Source organism: Megalops cyprinoides, chromosome 14, assembly GCF_013368585.1.
Source record: "Megalops cyprinoides isolate fMegCyp1 chromosome 14, fMegCyp1.pri, whole genome shotgun sequence".
Taxonomy (NCBI): Eukaryota; Metazoa; Chordata; class Actinopteri; order Elopiformes; family Megalopidae; genus Megalops; species Megalops cyprinoides.
This window is the reverse complement of record NC_050596.1, coordinates 7,387,007-7,407,335: the sequence shown is the minus strand read 5'-3', so window position 1 is coordinate 7,407,335 and position 20,329 is coordinate 7,387,007. Positions and strand designations below refer to the sequence as shown.

The window sequence follows — 20,329 nt, the reverse complement described above, 5'->3', positions numbered from 1 at the left end:
GCAAATGTAAAGTTTATTGAAAAATCTAAACTTGCAGTGTAACATAATTTTTATTACATACTGATGATGAGAAGATGTTTCTGAAACTACAGATGAAGTTAGAAAATTAGAAAAAAAATGTTAAAAAAGATTGCAATATACAATCTGACGGTGAACGACTCAACGGTTAGTCATTTTTATGTTTTAAAATGACTGTGCTGAGAAAACAGAAACAAACAAAAAAATAAAGGTATAAAAAATTAAGAGTTAAGAGTTATGAACACCCCCTCCCCCAAATCCACTCCTTTTTCCTTTCCACTGTTAATATGAACAACAATGTTTAATTCAAGAAGAGGATAAAGAATTGATACATCCGAAGATATAATTCACTGCACATGGGTGGGTGGTGTGGGGTGAGGGGGGGGTTCCGGCCATCTTACTGTGGTTAGCAGAGTGGCAGGGGAGTTTAACCACAAGATTGCTCCTGGTTGGTGTTCCAAACACATCCTCCAACCTTTAGAAATTCTCAAACTCACAGTCAAAGTCGGTCATTCTGCACAAAATGTACTTCCACTGTCGGTCTCTGTAACAGAACAGAAGGAAGCAAAAGAATCTCATCAAAAGGAACCGACACAGATGAATAGTGTAGCCCTGTGGTCATAGTCATTCGCTGGCATTGTTGCATTTCTTACTTTTGAAGCAAGTAGGAAATTGACAATAGTCATGTAATCATTTGCCACTTTTGCAAATCATTGTATTGGGGCAGGCAGGATGTGGAGTACTCAGGGAATGTAAAGTTTGATGGTAAATTCTTCCTAAACACTATCAAAGCACAAACCAACTCTGTAATAGAATACCCTGTTTAAAGCAAAAAAATACTATGCTCTGCTCTTGTGAAAGAACATAATGTCAGTGTGAGTTCACTACTGATGGTGATGTCACCCACTTGAGTCAGGGTAAGAGCTTGATCGGTTTATTCTGGGTCAAAAACTAATTACAGTGTCTTCCACTCCTGTGGGGTTGCAAAGGTTTACACGGGTTACACTCCTGCTTAAAATCCATTAAGCAATCCCAAAATTATTACAACAAAGTTAGTAAAGATGTGATGTCATTGCATGAAAACTTTGTCGGGTATCCACATTCCGGTGTGGTTCACCCAGGGAATCATACTATTGGCGGGCAGCCAAGGGAGGACGCTAGGCTATCAGCTGACCTGAGAATTCCACTGAACGTTGTTTGCGCCCCCCTGATGAAGTAGCCATAGCTTGGGATGACCATCTCCCCTTCTTCTCTGTAGTATTCTGGGATCTCATTGGTCTTCCTGCAGCAGAGACAGGCATCAGCATAGCTTCTAATAGGTCGATCCAGGTGCGGCGCTAATGGAGGGACCGAAACTTACCAGCAGGAGTAGGGACACCTTCGGCTGTACCTGCAGCAGTAGAACTGCCACTCTCGGTCCAGCACTGCTCCAAAGTACTGGCTCTGAACCCCCGCCACCAGGCCATTGTTAGAACACGTGGAGGTCCTTCGGAAAGAGTACCACGGTTAAACAAGGTGAACTGTCTGTGACACCATAATGCATCTGAAATAGCATCCTGTCCACCTCCAAAAAACCTTGGCGTGATCTCATCACTCACTGCATGAATGACCCCCTCGGTCCCAGGTACAGTATTGTAGGAAATCCCTACTTAAGGAATATACATACTTGAGCATTTTTATCCTTTCTTTTGGATGAGACATTAAACAAAGCTTAAGACTTACTGTTATGGTCATTAAAGATCCAAAGACAATTTTATAAGAGCAGGGGGTTCCCACATGTCCCAGCCAATTAGACTCTTTCTTTATGGCCTCTAAACAGCCCCCAGTTTAGGTGGCTTAATACTTCCCTCCCTCTCCAACTGACCTGTAGCGACTGTTCTGGCACAAAATGGCTGTCATGAATCACCCATGTGGGTGCTACTTATTGACAAAAGTTGAACTGAGTCACTACAAAAGGCTTTAAGATCCTTCAAAACTGTCTGCTTCAGCTGGATTCCACTCTGTCACTCTGTCACTCTCAATATTGAGCAGACACCCTGAGGATGTCCAGAGAAAGAACTGATCTGTTGATTGTGGTAATTAAGTGCAGGTAATTAAAATCAGCCGGTATTGATTGAGACTGTCAATACCGCTGGCATTTTGCAGGTTTGAATCTGTGCCCGGTTCCTGGAGAGGGACTGTCGGCACGTCTGCCGGACCAGCGCTGAGCTTCATGTGGCGAGGGGGTGCCCTGCCACTAGGCCGTCCTGAACTATTGCGTAAGCATGTTGTTGACAGAGCATATGCAATTGATTGTGTCAGATGAGAACTTGATCCCTTCAGACGTCAAGCACTTAGTAATCAGTCTTCATCATGGCAACAGAGTCTCTACGTTTAGCAAAGCCCCATTTTGCAGACTAGAATAGTACTGATGATGAGTTCAAGGGGAATGCTTCTTCTCATGAAAGTGTAAGCTGAAATTGATAACGGGATGCTTGTCTCTACACAGGTGAAATTTTTCTTCTCCCTATGTGAGTGCAGAGGCGATTTTATTTAAACCAACCTGCCTCAGTGTGCTCAAAAGGCAGCTCTTGTTTCCTCTGACTTGTAGGACGTTAAGGTCAAACAACACGGCTCGCCGGCTACAGTTTCTCCTCTGTGTCCGCCGCAAAAGTACGACCCCACCACATACTGTGTTACGCCTTTCAACGCCCAGCAATTCTTGCTCAAACTTTAACCTTTTTTTTTTTTCCCCTGCTCCTTTGTGGCTGTGACCTTTCTGAGGGCTCTGTTCCCTGCCACGAGTGCGGGCTGGAGCAGCAGCAAAGACCACCGGACTAGCCCCTGCGGATTAAATTAAGTAGCATGAGAAAAACTGAGTGAGAAGAGGGAGGGAGGTGGGGGATCTGGGTCAGACAGAGCTCGGCACTGGGAAAACATCCAGAGGAGAGTTGATTTCATCTGATTTTCACCTGGATAAGAGGGATCCATGCAGAGCTTAATTAGCGCAGTGGAAAATCCCATGCTGATCCGCACTGGCTGAGGGAAACCGCAGCCCAGGAGCCCATAGTGCTGCTGCTCCAAGTCAAACGTATTGGCTAAATTACTCGCTTTTATTTCAGCACGCCATACCTGAGGTAACACTTCGCTGTGATTGGCCCCCTTTGGGGAGGAGGAAGAGGGATACAGTAAGATATAACCACTGATATTCTATATTATGAGCAGATATTCAGCTTCTGAGTTCCTTTGGTCCTCTGCAATTCCTTTCACAGGAGGTTCTGGTGCTCTCTGCGTTGATAGTCTACCTATGGATGATTTGATTTAGACCACACCCCCTTGAGAATGTTCTTAACAAGCAAATAACAAGTATACAGCTTCAACCATGGCCTAGATAATACTTTCAAAGTGAAGCATGCGGAGTTGACTATATTGACAAGGTGTGAAACATCTGTGGTATAACCCTGTCTTGTCCTTTCAAAAAGCACAGAATACAGGGAGCACTTGTTCCAAGTCAAACAGGGAAGCTCTGTCAGGAAAGCCTTTCCACCTGACAGCACAAAGATGAAGGACTACACTTCCAGGGTGGGGAAGAGAAGGGGCGAAAATAAAGCAGACCCAGAAACCATGTGCCTTCCCTTCCGCCCTCCGAGTTCATTCCAGGACACCGTAACCCAGATGGGCCGGTTCTGGAGCAGCAAGGGTCAGCTTCTTCACAAAATCAGGTGAAGTCTCCCACACACCATTCTGAAAAAAATAATTCTCTGTAAGGTTTGTATTCCTCTTGCGATGGGATGATGACCCTCAAGAGAGACAAAACAAAACTTTCAAGAAAGGGACACTCATCCCTCCAAGCATGGGGGCCTCCACATTCATACCAGTTGATTCCATCCTCGTTATTTCACCCGCTGCTTGTGACTGCAAGTCGTCTTTCAACCCAAATTAAACTTTTTGAAGTGCACCTTAACTTGCAGCAGGTCAGCCCGAAGCCATGGCAGAGGAAGAAAGGACCAGCGGTATGTCAATTAAAAGGGAAGTAATGCGGCTTGAAACGCAATGTGCGGCTGCTGGCTCACGCCAGGTGTTCGGTGGGGGACTAATTAATACCGTTAAGCACCTTGTCGGGACTTACATACCTGCTGGATCTGTCCTTTGATGGCTGCCTCATGCGGTGTCAGAGGGAAAAATAATCAGAGCGATATCCATATATTCAAATTCACACAGCGACACCGCAAGTGGCCGCAAAAGCTTGGTATGGCATTAGCAGGTGCACGAGTAGACTGCCGTCATAACTGCAGGATTACAAAGTGCAAGTCTCAGACAGGCACATGATGCAGCATTGTTTAGTCTGACTTGGTCTGGTAGTTTGCTGTGTATTGCTGACATTCCAGACTCCGCACAGGTGAGGATTAGTGCACTTCAGCACATTTTCTGGTGCTTTCTGGGAAGCAACCATATTTCCTCAAAACGGGCACGTGATTCTTCAAAATGCACACGGCTCTTTGCAAACTTAATGTTCTATATATAAATAAGCAGTCAGCTCCCTCCCCATGCTTGCAGCCACCACCACCTTTGCATGGCAAATGAGCTCTTGTGGAAATGGCTCGTTTGAGCCTGAGGGAATCCAGGCTCTTAGGGGTTTGTCTGTGTAAACAGGAAAACAGCTAACCTGTATGCACCTTGCACAGAGCCTGTGTTATGTGCTAATAGTGACCTTTTACAGAACTACACACATTGTGATTCTACAGTTTGTAGATAATGCAATGTATAGCGTCCATACAAACTAGCTAATTTGTCTGCTTCTTTACTAATATTGGTGGTTCCTTGGGAAAAATAACAACCAGCAAACTCATTAAACGGCTGTGTCAAAACAAGGAGTGACTTTTTACTGAGCATGTGCAAAGGGCAATGGCACATAGAGCAGCAATGCAGTGATTTGGGTTTCTTTTGTGGCTGTGGCTACCCTGACTGAACAGAAAGCATACTTCTCGATATTTCAGTTAGAAGTCGTCTGTAAAGTAAGCAAAGTCTTCTGAGGCTGTCAAAGGAGCTCAGACATTATGTGGTTATGGCAAAGGCTGTGTGGGTTTCTCACTGAAAGGAAGTCTAACTTTTTTCTCAGAATTACTTTGAATGCAGAACAAAGGCTGTCTGTATAATGAGCAATCTAGAGCCTCTTTTCTATATTTTTTTTTTCAATAATCGAATCCAGGAGCCACGTGAATGTTCCACCTCTATGACCGGGTGAACACTGTCCAATTCAATGTTTAAACTGAAATGATTACAATTCAACTCAAGCATTCCGCAACTGAGATGAAATCTGTTTCTGATTTCCATGCCACATTAATTTTCCAGCGGCAATATTATGAGAAATGCGTTATTAATTTAAAACCTTGAGTCCAAGTACTACTGAAGGTGAAGAGTGCCGGGACAAAAGGGACTCTTCACAGCTTCCACTGACAGAGGAATTTATGCCTCTTTCCTGAAAGGGAATGGCAATCACCAATGGCATATCAGCCATTTTTTACCACGTATAAATACTTCTGTATCTATACGTATTCTGATTTACCACTGAAAAAATGTACGATTTTTTCGGAAGAGTTTGAATTCGTACTTGCACCATACTTGTTCCATATTACATAACACAATAAACCATGCAGAAAGGTTTGGTGTGTTGCACAACATGGTAATCTCAATCAGCACTATAAGTGACTTCTTTTAACTTTTTCTCTTTACTTGTCGAAGTCACCACACGGCACTTCTGCAGCTTCACAGTTGTATCAGTGTCACTGACTGCTGTTGTATCGGCATCATTTCTTATTGATGATCTACATAATTCCAGCCTGTCAGACTACATTCAGCTATCAGACAGAGAGCTGACCACTGCAATATTATGGTTCTGTATGCTCTGTAACAGGATCTGTCACCAACCTACTGGACATCAACTTTGGACAACACACAAAGTTAATTTATGTTATATTTTTTGTGAGATTTGTTTGAAACGCAACAATGTTGTTTCCCATCTAGCAAAGCCAGAAGCATTTGTGGACCTTGTGGTCCACCTGTCAGGTGAGTGACCATTTGTAAACCCCTGTCTGGCAAATGTGCCCCCAGTAAAAAGGCTCCCCATTCCATCAGAGTGAACCTTAAGTGACTGGGTGTCTTGCTTTAGGTACATGAAGACTATTTACCATATAATCTCAATGTCTTTAAATATTCTTGCAAGTTAAACTGGTTTTCAGACAATGGCATCCAGGGTCTCAGGACAACCATCTGGTATGTGCATTAGTGTAAGAGTCATCACTATTTTGGTGAGGTTATGTTTATTCATCTCTTTGGTCTTAAACTATGGCTGGACCATGGTGGGTCCCATAAAGTATAAACTCATAAACTGTAACATTTCTTGGCATTTACCCTGCCTTTGTAGTAGCTGTTATACTTGTATATCGCTATCATCATTTATTATCTTTAATATACCACACTAGAATAGAACCTGTCTGACCTCTGAGATGTTTCACAAGCAGGTGCCATGCTAAGCTGTCAAGAGTCACTGTAGTATTTCCTATGTTTTAGACACAGTTGCTCCACTCCTGCGGAGTGTATTTTTTAAATTACCCTTTCCTTCTAGAAAATGAAAGAAAATAAAGCCATCAAACTAAAAACAAGTACAGAAAAATGCCTGTTGGACAACACAGCTGCCTGAAATATGGTTAGATGTATATCTGTGAGAGGAAGTAGTGTCAGCTGTGGCAACAAGCATCAAAGGCTGACTAGTGATAAAATCCTGAGAACTCTAAACTGAGATATTGGATGTTAAGGGTCAGGCATATAATCTGCATGCTCAATGCCCATCCAGTGTTGACAAGGTACTCTTCTGGTATGCACTTTGGAACAAGTGTCAGAAACACATCTTTATTTTCTGAGAGAACAACTGCATTGTATACTATTGCCACATTTGCAATTACATTATTTATGTGAGTGCTGACAGTTACGTATAACATCTGTAATTTGCTCTCTGAAATAACGTATAATAAGGCATTTTGATTCATATGTCTCTGCTGTCTTCAGAATCCAACAGCACTAAATCAAAACTAAATGAGCTCTCTGTGCACAGCATGAGACTACTTTTTTAGTATTATTATTAAAAATCCAGTCATAACCTGAGCAAGGCCAGAGAAAGTGGCCAAAATATGTGTCTGGGTACACTCTGCCTGAATGGGAACATACTGCATTTGTCAGGCTGTCTTGGCTACTTTCGTGGATCTAATTCACAGCTCTAATATTTCACGTAGCAGTCAGCTAAGGACATGCCCAGTGAACTTTCAGTGAAAGCTAAACCCAGTCTTTCCAAACTATAGCTTCAAATAAATGCAATTCTTCATACCTCACTTTTCAAAGTGTTCTGTGTTATTCTTTAGATAACCTTCTCATTGTTGTAGCATTTGATCTACATAAACTGTTTCCCTTGCTCTTGCAAAAAAATTCCCTTTTAAGGGTGAATAAAGGAACTATCTGCTGAACTATCTATCTCTCTATCGATCTAACTTGAAAGAAAAAAAAAAACATTCTTCAGGAAATACTGAGAAGCAAGCAATAATTAAGCAATAAAACATTTTAAAATGGTCTAATTAAGTCCTGTATAATTAAAAAAAAAATAAGGAGGGAAAACAGTCAGTAAATCATTGCAAACACATTCAGCTTAGTCTTACAGGACCTTTCATTGGCTGCAACAGGCTAAGTCTACCAGGCAGCAGCCACCAAGGATGCGCTCTCACTCAGCTCAATGTGTGTGCTTTCTGTTCACCCTAATTGCCAGTTCCAGCAGCAAACTAGTGATGGAAGGCCATGTGTGAGTATTCTGCACTGTGCTGTCTGAGGGACCCCCCATTCCTGCCATGTATTAATGGAAGCTCAACAGAGACTTGGAGAATAGAGACGTGATGCCCTACCACTCCATCCCAGCACGGTTAATGTCGTCCCACCAGCACTCAGTGGGCTCCCCAAGGCCCTGCGGCGTTGGCTGGCACTCGAAAGTCCAGAGGCGGTCGGAGCCCTCCTCCTCGCTGAAGTAGCTCCGGATAGCCACCAGAACCTCGCCGTGGCGGCACTGGAAGTTGAAGCCCTGCCGGTACACGTTGACCCAGGGCTCGTCAGGGATGTAGTTGGGCTGGCCCGACACGGCTGTCAGCAGGGGAAGAGCCCAAAGCAGCAGGAGCATGGAGGAAGGCTTCATCCTGGAGGACTGCAGCTGAACCCACCGTCTGGCCTCTCTGATCCGCACTGACACTGTTCAACCTTCACCTCCCAGATGTTTTATATTGCAGTCCCGAGCCAGTATGTAATTTGCAGCCATGAAGACAGTTACGGGTTTGAAACTGTTTACAGCTTTGTTAAGGTGGAACCCCTAACGTGCCATGGTGATGAAGTGCAGGACATTTGTTGGGATCCCTTAAAAATGGATGGCTGCTGAAGCTCGTGCCGCTAACGTATGAAAGACAATGACTCACAGACAGCTGCTTCACATAAGTCAGTTGATTGTTTCATGTATAAAGGGCTCATTTCCTTGTCATTGTTCTTCTGCTTTGATGGCTTGGTGGTGAGAGAAACAGCTGGAGGGATGGGTTTCCATGAAATGCTGCTCTTTGAGAATGTGGTGGATTGGACCAAGCACCTTTCCTGGACATTTCCCTGGAGATGTCATTGTCTTTGACTTGAGCTTTACTGTTGTACAATCCATTTTTTCAGACTTCTGTTTTTGTTAATTATTTATTTTTTAGGTTCCTATGTTGAACTCCTCTCCATACTCATTTATGCTTAGGAAATTAAATGGAATGAACCTGCAAATGAAAATGCATTTATCAATGTTGAATTGACAGATGTTTATACAAATGGATTTTCATTTCAAGGTATTTAAGAAATGAAGTACAAATGTGAAAGTATGCCAATGTCTTTAATAAACTTTACAGCCTATTATGACTTTGGCTCACGTGATGGACAATAAAATATGTTCTTGGGCAAGAACCATTGGAAAAATGTCAATGGTTTGCATTGCACTTTATTGTAGTACACATTTATGATAGCATGTTATCACAGTGCTGTGTGAGTGTTTGGCAAGGGTTCAGATGTGTACGATTCTATTCGGTATGTGCTTTTGTTCCTGTGACATGTGTTAGATGCACTTTTATACTCTTACTTTTATTAAGTCCTTCTGGATACTGACAAAATGTAAGTTTAAAGGTAACACAGTAACTCCACTTCATTCCAGGTGTGGATGGAGAAGCTAATCTGAGTCACTGCCACTAACAACACATGAGTCTGCCACCAGAAAACATTGGTCACATGATCTCTGATAGACAAATCAAGGGATACTAACCTTTTTCCAAGTATATTGGATGATGAAGGTACTTGTGGAAATTATAAATTCAAAATATTGAATCAAATTGAATGAGGCTGTTATTTCATGGTTTTAAGACGATATAAATCTGGACATCTCTTCACTTCTGACAGACAACGAACTCTGTGAAATATAGAGATGTCACACTTTCTGTGTCAGAATGAAACAACCAAAACACCTCATGTTATGCCGGTGTAACAATTACAAGAGCATTTATGGCTTTCTGCCTTTTTTTGTAATATTGATACATCTTATCAATCAAGCTGTAACCTTTGTACTGAAAGTTCCTGCAGTTCTCGGTCTGTGGTGCTTTCTTTTATGGCCGCAGTAAACACTGGCAATATATATGTCAGCAATGTCAGTATAAGGCTGTCAAACAGTTTACAGCTTCTTTTGCTAGGAGAACTGGTACTATGTTCTTTCCCCAAGACAAAAGAGGCTGTGAAGGAAAACTCAACCTGAGTTACACACAGCGAAATTTCACTAAGGAGAGTAGAAACTTGTCCCCTTGTGTCTGGCTCCACGACCTGGAAAAAGAGTGTAAGAAGTTCGCTCAGGACAAAGTTCGAGGACACTATCCTGTGCCGTGGTAAAGAAACTTTCAAACACATGAGGAGAGTGGAGTCCTCCCTTTCTCCATCTGTACTGTACTGTAATTTAGTGCTTTATTAGCAGGTTACAGATAACACTGCAGTGAGCCATTGTCAATGGCTTCCTCTTTCCCTCAGTGGCCCTCAGTACCTCAATATATGCACTATGCACACATGGGTTTGAAACTTTACACTTGCAAGTATACATATACATACATATATATGTATGCATACCTGTCTGGTTTGCCTGTCCAGTCTCCTGGTTTAATGACCTTGAGAAGTGTTTCCCCCAAGACAGACTGGCTCTCTTTAGTACAGCAATATGGTCTTTAATGACGCAGGTTTGCAGGTTTGAAAGACAACACCGAAGCTGACTGTAAGCCATCTGATTTAACAGTTACCCTGGAAATCTGAGTTTCTGTCACTGACTTCATCATATTCATAAGCCTCTATGGTCTAATTTTTCATTTCACCTCTCTGAACTAAATGGCAAGCAAACAGGAGAAAACTGCAAGATTTTGTGCTAGATCAAAAGCTACTGCTCAAAGACTACCTTCTACTGAGCTCAAATTAGCAGATAAAAAAACCTGCATAATTTTGCCTGTTTTAATCCGTTACAGCGACGTTGATTTCACTGGAGAAGTGCCACTTTCAAAAGGACTAAATATATAATAACAGTGCTTGTCCAAAAATAGTGCATGAGTCACAGTATGAGGACTCCTGTAGAAAGGGAGGAATTGAGTATTGGAAATATTATATTTAGACTGAGATTTCTATTTTAAAAGCACCCCAACAGAGGGGTTACTCTATTTATTTTTGGAAGGAATAGATGGTGTTCCAAATGTATTCCTGAGATGAGGAGATCTGAGCTTCGGAAACATTTCTTACATCTGGAATTAGTGGAGACACACATCTAAGGGGATCTGTATGTTTCCTGAGGACAACTTCACAGGTTTCTCTCTTTTATGGTTTTTATAGGTGGTGTGGTAAAAACATGGAAATTTCTACTCTTTTTCAGTATTGGAAGTTTCTTCATCAAAAGTGGATTATACACTTACTTATGTGTCTAGGTAAAAAATGCAGGGGTATTAATAAAGCATTTGTGTTCATATTGTGGAGAGCAGGGGTTTTGGGATATGAACTAAATCAATGGCATTGGCAATTGAACTGTGATCTCCATACAGGTGATATTATAACTCTGCTGAGCAGTCCGCATGTAGGAGTACACAAGCTGACCTACCATCCATTTTATACAGCCGGGTATGTTGATGAAGAAATTCAGGTTAAGCACATCACTCAAGTGTAAAACAGCAGTGAATTTGACTGGCAACATTTGGGCTAGAATTCCTGCCTCTAAACCATTACACCACACTGCTGCACAGTCACTCTTCTAAGAATATCTTTGATTAATACAGCTAAAACTGAAATAAAGTGCTTTTTACCTGTCATTTCAGTCGAACGGTGCATATGCAGCAGACATTTTCAGTTCTAAATAGTCGATTCTAGGTTTAAAGCGAAACCTTAAAAATAAATGAAGCCCTGGAATGAGGGAAACTAAAATTAATTGCAGACGAGCGTTAGTCATGTTTGGTTAATGTGGCAGAGCCAGATTGAGGTCAGATGTTTTTTTTTTTTCCTGTTTGCTAAATTAATAGAAACCATAATATGGTTCAGGCCTGCTTGATTTTTAAGGGGGTAATTCATTGTAGATTAATACACGTGGGACCTGAAGCTCCATAAGAGGTGATTGCCCTTTGACACTGGTGCAGGGGAGGAGATGGTAAATCAGTTGTTTTGTCCAGTCCACCCTTTGGGAAAGATATGAATAGTGAATTATCTGCAGTTTGTCCCATAGCAGATGTTCATCCAGAGTGACTTTCAAATAAAGCGCATCTGCCAAAGTTACAGGCACGACAGTAAACATGACACGCAGCAGACCACATCTGAAGACGTGCCAGCCCGTCACAATGCTGAAATATCTACTGCGTCCAACCTGGATGTACTGTGACTGTCGTTTTGAAATGGAGACGGGTGGAGGGACTGTCGCTGCGTGTAAACCATGTCGGTGCTCAACGAGAGCCGGACGAGCCCTTCGCTGGTAACCGTCTTGTTCCTGTGAATCTTTCATGAGTGCAGCATTTATCCCTCCTCGCCTGGTAAACAGATCCCGGCTTGGCTCATTTTATTCCTGACGGTGACTCACCTGCAGCATTGCCAGCGCTGTGTGTTCAACTCGGCCTCAGCTGTGCTCCGTATTACAGCACGCACACCACATACTTAGAGCGTGAGCTAAAGCACCGACACCTTGATTATCTGCAACAGGCGGTTAAATGGTATCTTATGGTTTCCTTGTGGTTACTTCCTGTAATGGGTTATTTTGAGTCATGGCTTGGCTTTGGCTGCTCCGGGAGTAAACAGCAGGAAAATGTCTCTCTGTATTTCAGAGTGCCAGCGGCAGTCAGTTGAATTAATGCTCCTGGATGGTGTCTCTGTTAAATCGTTTTTTTTCAGTGCAGGACACAACACAGCCATCAAAGAGGCTCCTATATCCTATTTAAGTCTTGTGGTACACTCATCCAGCATTGGCTTCTTGTGTTGAGGCTTCACAAGTTTACCGTCGCCGTTAATGGTGGAAACTTCCTAAAACGACATCCTGCCAAGTACTCGCTCCGCTGCCGTGGTCTGCTGTTTATGGAAAGACTGGAAAACTGTGTCGTAACTCTGGGTTCAGCTTCAGAGCTGGGAGTGGGGTATGTTATGACAGCCACAGGAAGAGCAGAAATTGTGTTACATTCGATTGCACTGTAAGCCTCGGGAAGCTGTCTGGAAGATGGCAGCGGAGAGCATTTTTCATTTGCTCCTGACCGAGCGGACGTGTCGTTTGTCTGTCGCTGGAGAGCAGGATGACTACAGGTGAGCCCTTTTGGTGGGGGTGCTTAATTAACGAAGAGCAGGGTGATGGGTCTGTGATGGATGGACTCTGCTCTACTGCAACAGGGCTTGGCGTGTCTGGTGCATGAGCAGGCCGTGGAGGCGGAAGTCACACCCTGCACCCGGATAAATGCTCAATTCATACTATGTGCTATGCAGTGCTATACACTGTGCTATGCACCTGAGACCCGGGTTCAATCAGCATTCACAGATAAGTGTCACTTATTTCATTACAAACACTACCCTCACCCAAACTATGCTCAGTGGAAAAAAACACTTTTACACTGATGGATGGAAAGAGCTTGGCATTAAGGGAGTGCATTGGCAATCAATGTAATAACAAACCCTGCTCTGAGGCAAAGGAGAGGTAATGTTAATCAACACTACGTGACACCAGCACTTTAATTTCAACCCCTGCCAATTTGCTTTGTAAGGGTAATGTTTTTTAGCACAATTATGTGACAGCCATTTTGCACGCTGTAGTAACACACACAGACATACACACACAGACACACACACACACACACACACACATACAAGACCATAAAGGCGTAACATTTGACACTAATGCACGCTGCCAGACAGACACAACATCCAAACTTTAAGTGGTGAATTCACACCCAGATGATTTCCCATCTATGTACCTAAAGCTGACTGACCTTATTTCAGAGGTGGTAAAAGCACTCCCACGGTGCTGAGCTGACCTCCAGCTGCCTCAGTTGTGCATACATATTCACCATTACAATAATAATGAATTTTGTTTCATTTGGTATCTCAAAGCACTTCACAAAGGTGGAGAACAGCATAAGCAGAATAAAGTCCTGAAAAAGAAAACAAAATAGAACATTTCATGTAAATGTAAAAACACATCAAATGCTAAACTGAAATGAAAAAAAAAAAACATCTAAATATACGCAGAAGGAAGCTTCTAAAACCCACACAGCCAATGTAAGAGTGAAACAGATTAACAATCAGTGAGAAGTAATCTGACACACACGGGGAAGGATTCCAGTGAGCGTGCTCATTAACAGAGAGCCTGCATTTGCACTGTGCTGCTGCCTTGTATTACTGCCACTCTGCCGTTTCCCTGTTTTCAATAAACCATGCAGCAGAGCCAAAGTAAATTAGAAAAATGGACAAAGCCTTTTTCCGGTCCGTTTTTAAAATGCCTCATTTCACAGAAATCCAATAACAACTTGATTATCATAAAACTATCAGCCTGTGGAACTGACCCAGAAAGCGGTTTCTTCCACGTTGCTTAGCGCTGCTCTTCGGTGAGAAAAGCGCATGGAAAAGAAATGCAGATATAAGGGCGGACCCAATCAATGTGTGCAGGGAGAGGAGGCTACTCTAATGCTCCCACTGCAAGATATTATGTCCATATTGTGAAAAGGCTTGTGTGCCTTCTTGTTCAAGTATGGTTGATTTGATGTTGGAATTGTTGCCTGGGTTATTCTGTTTAGATGCTTTAAAATGGTATGATAACCTTTAAAAACCTAGGATTCAGTTTTACAATACAAAGGAGGCCATCAATACAGAGAGACTTTGAGTGACAGACCTACTTTTATGAATGTGTATGAACTACATGTGACTGGTAATAGTGAGTAACTAACCATTTTTTGTACACTATCATTTTAGAAGAAAAGGAGGTCGCCCATACAGAAAAGTGGTTAAGCAGTTGTCTACTTCACCCTCCAAATATATGACGCAAATTAGGCCACTCTCAATTTAACCACTTGCTATCACAGACCTGAGGATGTTCTGTCTTAAATGTGCTGTCTAAAGCCATTGAGTTTTATATTTTTTACATTTATAGTTTTCCACAATTTCACAAATGCATTGGGGTGACAGCAGAGGGGTTAGAGGCAAAGACTGGGGCAAAGACTCACTCAAGGAGGCAGATACCTGATCATTCATGACGTAAAATAAATAAACAATTTAAAATAAACTGTTTGAGAAGCTTTGAAAACTAACACAAGTGAAATTACAATTGTAATAGAACAACATTGAAACATTGCGTGATTAGTTACTTGCTAGCCAGCCAGCTAGTCAGATGACTGTCAAAGCATTAGAAGCTAAGTATCTATTGCTAAACATATGAGTGAAAAAGCTTTGTGCTTTTTTTCCCCTTACCCTTGCTGGATTGTAAATGTAATGCATTTCCAACAGAATGTCAGAACTTAGCCAATTTACTCAGATGAGTTGTTGAAAGGTATGAGATAAGCCTGTGACTCATGGTTTGTCACATGACTTAGTGAAATTGTTGTTGTAAGAGATCGTAAATGTCATTGGCTAGCTTAACATTCAAATAGTTACAGCTGCACATATTCTGGCTCACTAGTTTCAGACCTATTTCAGGCTGAATACATGCAGTCTCGCTTGTATATTTTTGCAAAAAATGGTTTTTGCTAAGTTGATATAAGTTGGATTTCATCTCCATCATTGAGGGATGAGGGAAATATAAGAGTCCTCCTCAAAACAGGTGTTTTGTTTATTGTTCATTGTTTCTTTTAGCCACATCTATTCCTTTCAGGGTTTATCCGGATGTCATAACTCATTCTGGACTGTGGGGTACAGAGAGGGTGGGGGGTGTGACATTCCAGCTCCCTGCCATCCTCCTTTGAGCTATCTGGACTGTGTACTAATGGCAAGTGAGGTAAGAGTTAGCACCCTGAAGGTCACGGATGGGTCTCTGAAGGGGTGCATCTTGGACCATCATCAGGAACCGTTTATATTTTGGTGGTAAAGCTTTCTGATGATTTCTGATGGTGTAATTTTTTAAAGATACTTTTAAAAGCAAAAATAATTTGCAGGCAGTAATGCACTTACACCAGTACTTTGTCTATTATGTTAATTTCAGTTCTGTTACGCAATTTTTATTATCGTTATTACAGCAACAGATTGCTTATTTTGGACCTTGACAGCTTTTCCATTTACCTTCTCCTAATGTACTTCTTAAAACCTTTTTAATTATATTCATGTTAAATGCTTGTGATAATTGTAGACCAGTGCATCCTTAACAATTAACATATAGCATTCAGCAGGCTGTTATTGGTCATTGTGTTAAAGCAGACAGAGTCTGCAAGTATGCACAGAGCTCAGACTGAAGAATATTCACCAGACTTCTCAGTGTTGGCATCTTTGGTTGGTTAAGTCATCCTTCTATTTTGATAGAAGGATGGCAATGTTTGGTGTTCTGTATTTATTCAGCTGAGCGTGAACTCTGGCATTTTACCCACTGATGTCGTGAGAGACTCATTGTGATGTGTGAGGACATCTATCACTCAGCTTTTTCTATTAGCCAAGCTGTCATCCAGTTATCCACCACTCACAGCTCTCAGGATGTGAATGCTACCTGGCTCACCAGTCCTGGCTGTAACTCTGCCTCTGTGAGGCCAAGCCAACAATGGGCGGAAATAAACCGGGGGACGGTGGGTTGTTGTGTAAGGACTCTGGATAAAACACAAAAACTACTCTCTGCGAGCCTAACCTGCGAAACAAGGACGTTTAACAACACTTCACTGATGAAATTAAGCACTGAGCCAAAAGGCCACCATTGCTCAAGGCTACGACCTCATTAGAGCAATGCATCGTGGTCCTTTCAGGATATCTGTGAGATTGTCACAGGGCCAGCAGACAGGGCCACAAAGATGAGAACTGACACGGATGCTCATCGGTGAGGAAAAACAATAGGCCTGGAAAATAACCACTCCTGAGCGTCTCATGTGCTCCTTTTAATTTATTTATTTCTCCTTTCTCTTCTTCATCAGCCCCAGTCACTTAATGCTGCATTAGGAAAATCTATTGATGTTCTTTCCTATCAGTGAGAAATAGATTGTGTCTAAAAATAGACCTGGGTGATATTGTTCGAACCGACTAGCAGAACATCAAATTATTTGCAATTTTTGGTTTGAACTGCACGAGCCGTGATGGATTCTCATGTAATAGTCTTGATTGGACACACAGGGAAAATACGCATGTTCAATTTACCCCCGTTGCCAGGGAGCTCGAGCTGAACTCATCTGGTCTTGTCACAGTAATGGAACGGTTGGCTTTTGGAAAATGTGGATTTTCCACAGCCGTATCCCTCATTGGCCTCGGTGTGGTTCTGACACGAAGACATGTGTGTTCCCTCAGAGTCGGGCATTGGCCTGAATCCAACAGGAAATTTGAAAAGAATGTGGTATAGCGCGTCCATGTCGTCGATTTTGTGATCCAGTGAGTTTACATTAATCGTGGAAAAAGGTCCTGGTGACAGTTAGTTTAAATGTTACCTGCCCACTCCAAAGGCCAGACAGCACACTCATCGCTTAGTGGTGTTCGTCTGGCACTTCGCCTGTTCTCGCAGAAACACAACACCACGCGACACAAAGAGGTGTCCCCTTCAATCAAATCAAAATGTCTCTGTTTTTTTATACAACAAAATGTTTGCCTCTGGACACAAGGTGTTGTGCGAATCTTCACACAAGTCCCTTCGTGTGTTAACACCAGAAGATGGAGGATGGGTGTTTCCAAGAACAATCCGTCGAAGTGCCGTTATCTGTGGAGCAACGTGGCACAGACTGTCGGACGTCACACCAGAAGTAAACCTGGCTGCATTTTTGTGGCAGGGGCAGTCATACCCCAGCCAGCGTGCTGAAGGCTGAATGCTGTTTTGTCTGGATGTTCTGTTGTTTTGCAAATCCCTGCTGCTCAGTAATTAATCCACTCATCAGGGCATAAATCCATGATGTTTAATTAAACGAGTTTGGTTCCAGCATCTCAGGAGCATCTAATCACTGAAGATTTGATATTCTGTGCTCTCTTGCATACTGTGTGTAATCATGCATGTTCACTGCAGATTCATGCGTTCATATCTTGTTTTATAACTTAGAGAGGTAGCGTTCCATCTCATGCATTCATCACATCAAATTGGTTACCAATCTAATTGATTTGTATGTCCTTTAAGTGTCAGGGGAAAGTACAACAAGATACAAGATAGTGGGTTGAATCAATATTTTTTAGAAGCTATTTTTAAGCAGTTTCTGCTTCTACATAAGCAGTTAGGTGCACCTCTGGCCAAAAAAACTTTTATTTAGTTTTCAAAGAAGTTGTTCGGATATCTCATTTCATAAAATATTTCCCACATGATACCCAGAACCTCGGGAAAGTCAGCCGATGTGTTCAATTGTAATCTGTTTTTTTGTGCCTGTGTCCACTGACAATGCAAAGGAGGGCTTCAGGTTAAAATGTAACTATTTCGGCCAGGATGGTTACCTCACAACGAAATGCCAGCCATTCTTTCTCCATGGTTATTTTGTCAGTGTGCCGAATCATAGCTTCTGTGTCATGGCTGCCATTTCGGTTCTGGCAATTGTTCAATTTACAATGATATATATATTTTCGTGGGGCTCTCTGCACAGGCCTGGGGCCTCTTCTGGCAGTCAGCTCCCCACTCCCCTACAGCCAGCTCACAATGCAAGTGCCAAACGGTGAGTTCAGCCTGGCCTTGGCAACCATTGTTATCTGGCAGGTTAATGATAAGTCTGAAGGTCAGAGTGGAAACACTCCTCTACAGAGCCCTGTGGATGGGTTCCAGCAATGGACAGAGGGCCCTGGGAAACAGCGCGCAGACCCTGCCAGGACAGTGAGAGCTCAGGAAGACCAGGAGAGTTGGAGCCAACTGGGGAGAGGAAGGCCGTCATGGTGGTGACATCATCAGATGTGCTGATACATTGGCGCCGCTCTGTTGCTACCTAAATAATTCTCTCTTGGTCTTCTCTGGGTGTTCCTTCAAAGATAGTGTCACGTTAACCTAAGAGGAATGTAGCATTTCCCCTCACTAGCTTCTACAGTGTGGCAGGTTCATCCGAAGTAAAGTCAAACGTACACCTGCAATGCACAGGGCAAAAATGTTTAACTTTATAGGTGATTTTTGCATACTACTCTTGCCATTTAAAAACATCTTGGGTACAATGCATAGCATAGGAGGCAAAGCACAGCTCTGTAGTTCTGGTCTAAAAGTAAAGAACTGGTCAGGCAACACTGACTGTTGTTCTCCTTTTAAGAGTGGGGGCTGGAATTTTACTGGTCTGATGCTAGACCACTTGTAGAGACACAGAGGTCAGAACAGCTCTGAACCCTGTCTGACGTGGCTGTCTGTCTGCTTCATGCTCTAGTTTGTCTCCATCTCATCATAGTTTGCTTCTTATGTACGTACATAACATTTTGACCTTGAGCTGACATAAAGACACAGTTATCACATTATCATGGTGAGGCCTTTACCAGAACTGACAACTATGGCCCCATGTTTTCTTCTGCCAGACCAATTCATAAGAATCTGCAGTTTTGATCTACACCACAAGAAAATCAAACATAACCATGTTTTCAGCATGCCATGAAGGGCATTCCTGGAGCTGAACCACTTTCTGACATATTTTGAGTCCAAGACTGAGGGAGGCAATAGCATCATTGCATTAGGGCTCTAGAACAGACATTCCTGTATTTAGGGCACCAGGTTTTCAAACCTGGGTCTGGAAATGGAACTGAGTCTCTGCTCACCAGCAACCAAATCATGATGATTCTAGTTCATGGTGTCCTCAGCAGGGAGCTTGCTGATAGTTTGAGCCAACTCAAAAATAAATTTACCGCAAACATTTCCCTGTCAATATGTACTGACATACTCCCTGTGATAGAAATACATTGCAGTGTAATATAGCTATAGCCAATATATTCTTACGCACACTCACACACACACGCACACGCACACGCACACACACACACACACACACACACACACACACACACACACTCTTACTCTCCATGATAGAAATGAATTTAGCACATATAGCCCATATAGTCTAACATACTGTCTGTGATAGAAAATGCTACTTTACATGGCCATAAGAAATATGCAGCCTAAATAAGGGAAAACGCTTAAAGTATTGCTTTGTGAATGTGCAGATGATACAGAAATGTAACACTGCTGGGAGAGAACAGCTAGTAGGCATGGCGGCCAGGTTTGAACTTCTCTTAAAGAGACTGTCAAAGTGAATGAATTCTGCTGGATGAAGGATGAAGCAGAAAAGGAGAGAGCTATTCAAAAGTAATGAAGGCATATGCTTTTAGTGACAAAACACAGAACAGGACAGTGCTCTTGCGTGGCTTCTTACAGAAACTTCCATGTGGGAATAAATGGAAGCTAAATCTTACCTACAATGTTTCTGGATTTCCTTGTATTTGTTTTTTGATTGTATCTGTGACTGAGGAGCATTCAACCCAGTCTCCAGCAGACTGGGTTGGCAAGGCAGAGTACATTTTCGTACCGTTCTAGCAAATTTTTGAGTCCTGGATATTTGTATCGTAGCGACAGAATTGCCTGGAGGCTGAGTTGGGAGTGCTCCATCGTTTGTGTTTCTCATTCCTGCAATGGCTGAGTAGC

The 20,329-nt window shown here is 42.5% G+C and overlaps 1 protein-coding gene across 1 annotated transcript; it reads right to left on the bottom strand.

Annotated features, from left to right (window-relative positions):
• Positions 1–495: 495 nt before the first annotated feature.
• Positions 496–8,227, bottom strand: LOC118789195 (dermatopontin-like). Its single transcript, XM_036545528.1, has 4 exons — positions 7,944–8,227; positions 1,379–1,504; positions 1,193–1,300; positions 496–562 (listed from the first exon to the last, which is right to left on the bottom strand). The coding sequence occupies exons 1-4, from the start codon at positions 8,225–8,227 to the stop codon at positions 496–498; spliced, it is 585 nt and encodes a 194-aa protein (XP_036401421.1).
• Positions 8,228–20,329: the final 12,102 nt, after the last annotated feature.

Excerpts from the sequence above, each read along its gene's own strand:
- LOC118789195 (XM_036545528.1), bottom strand. The coding sequence starts at position 8,227 with ATGAAGCCTTCCTCCATGCTCCTGCTGCTTTGGGCTCTTCCCCTGCTG. Across the intron at positions 1,505-7,943 it reads AACCGTGCTGGGATGGAGTG|GACCTCCACGTGTTCTAACA; the intron begins GTAGGGCATCAC and ends CTCTTTCCGAAG. Across the intron at positions 563-1,192 it reads ACGTTCAGTGGAATTCTCAG|AGACCGACAGTGGAAGTACA; the intron begins GTCAGCTGATAG and ends GTTCTGTTACAG.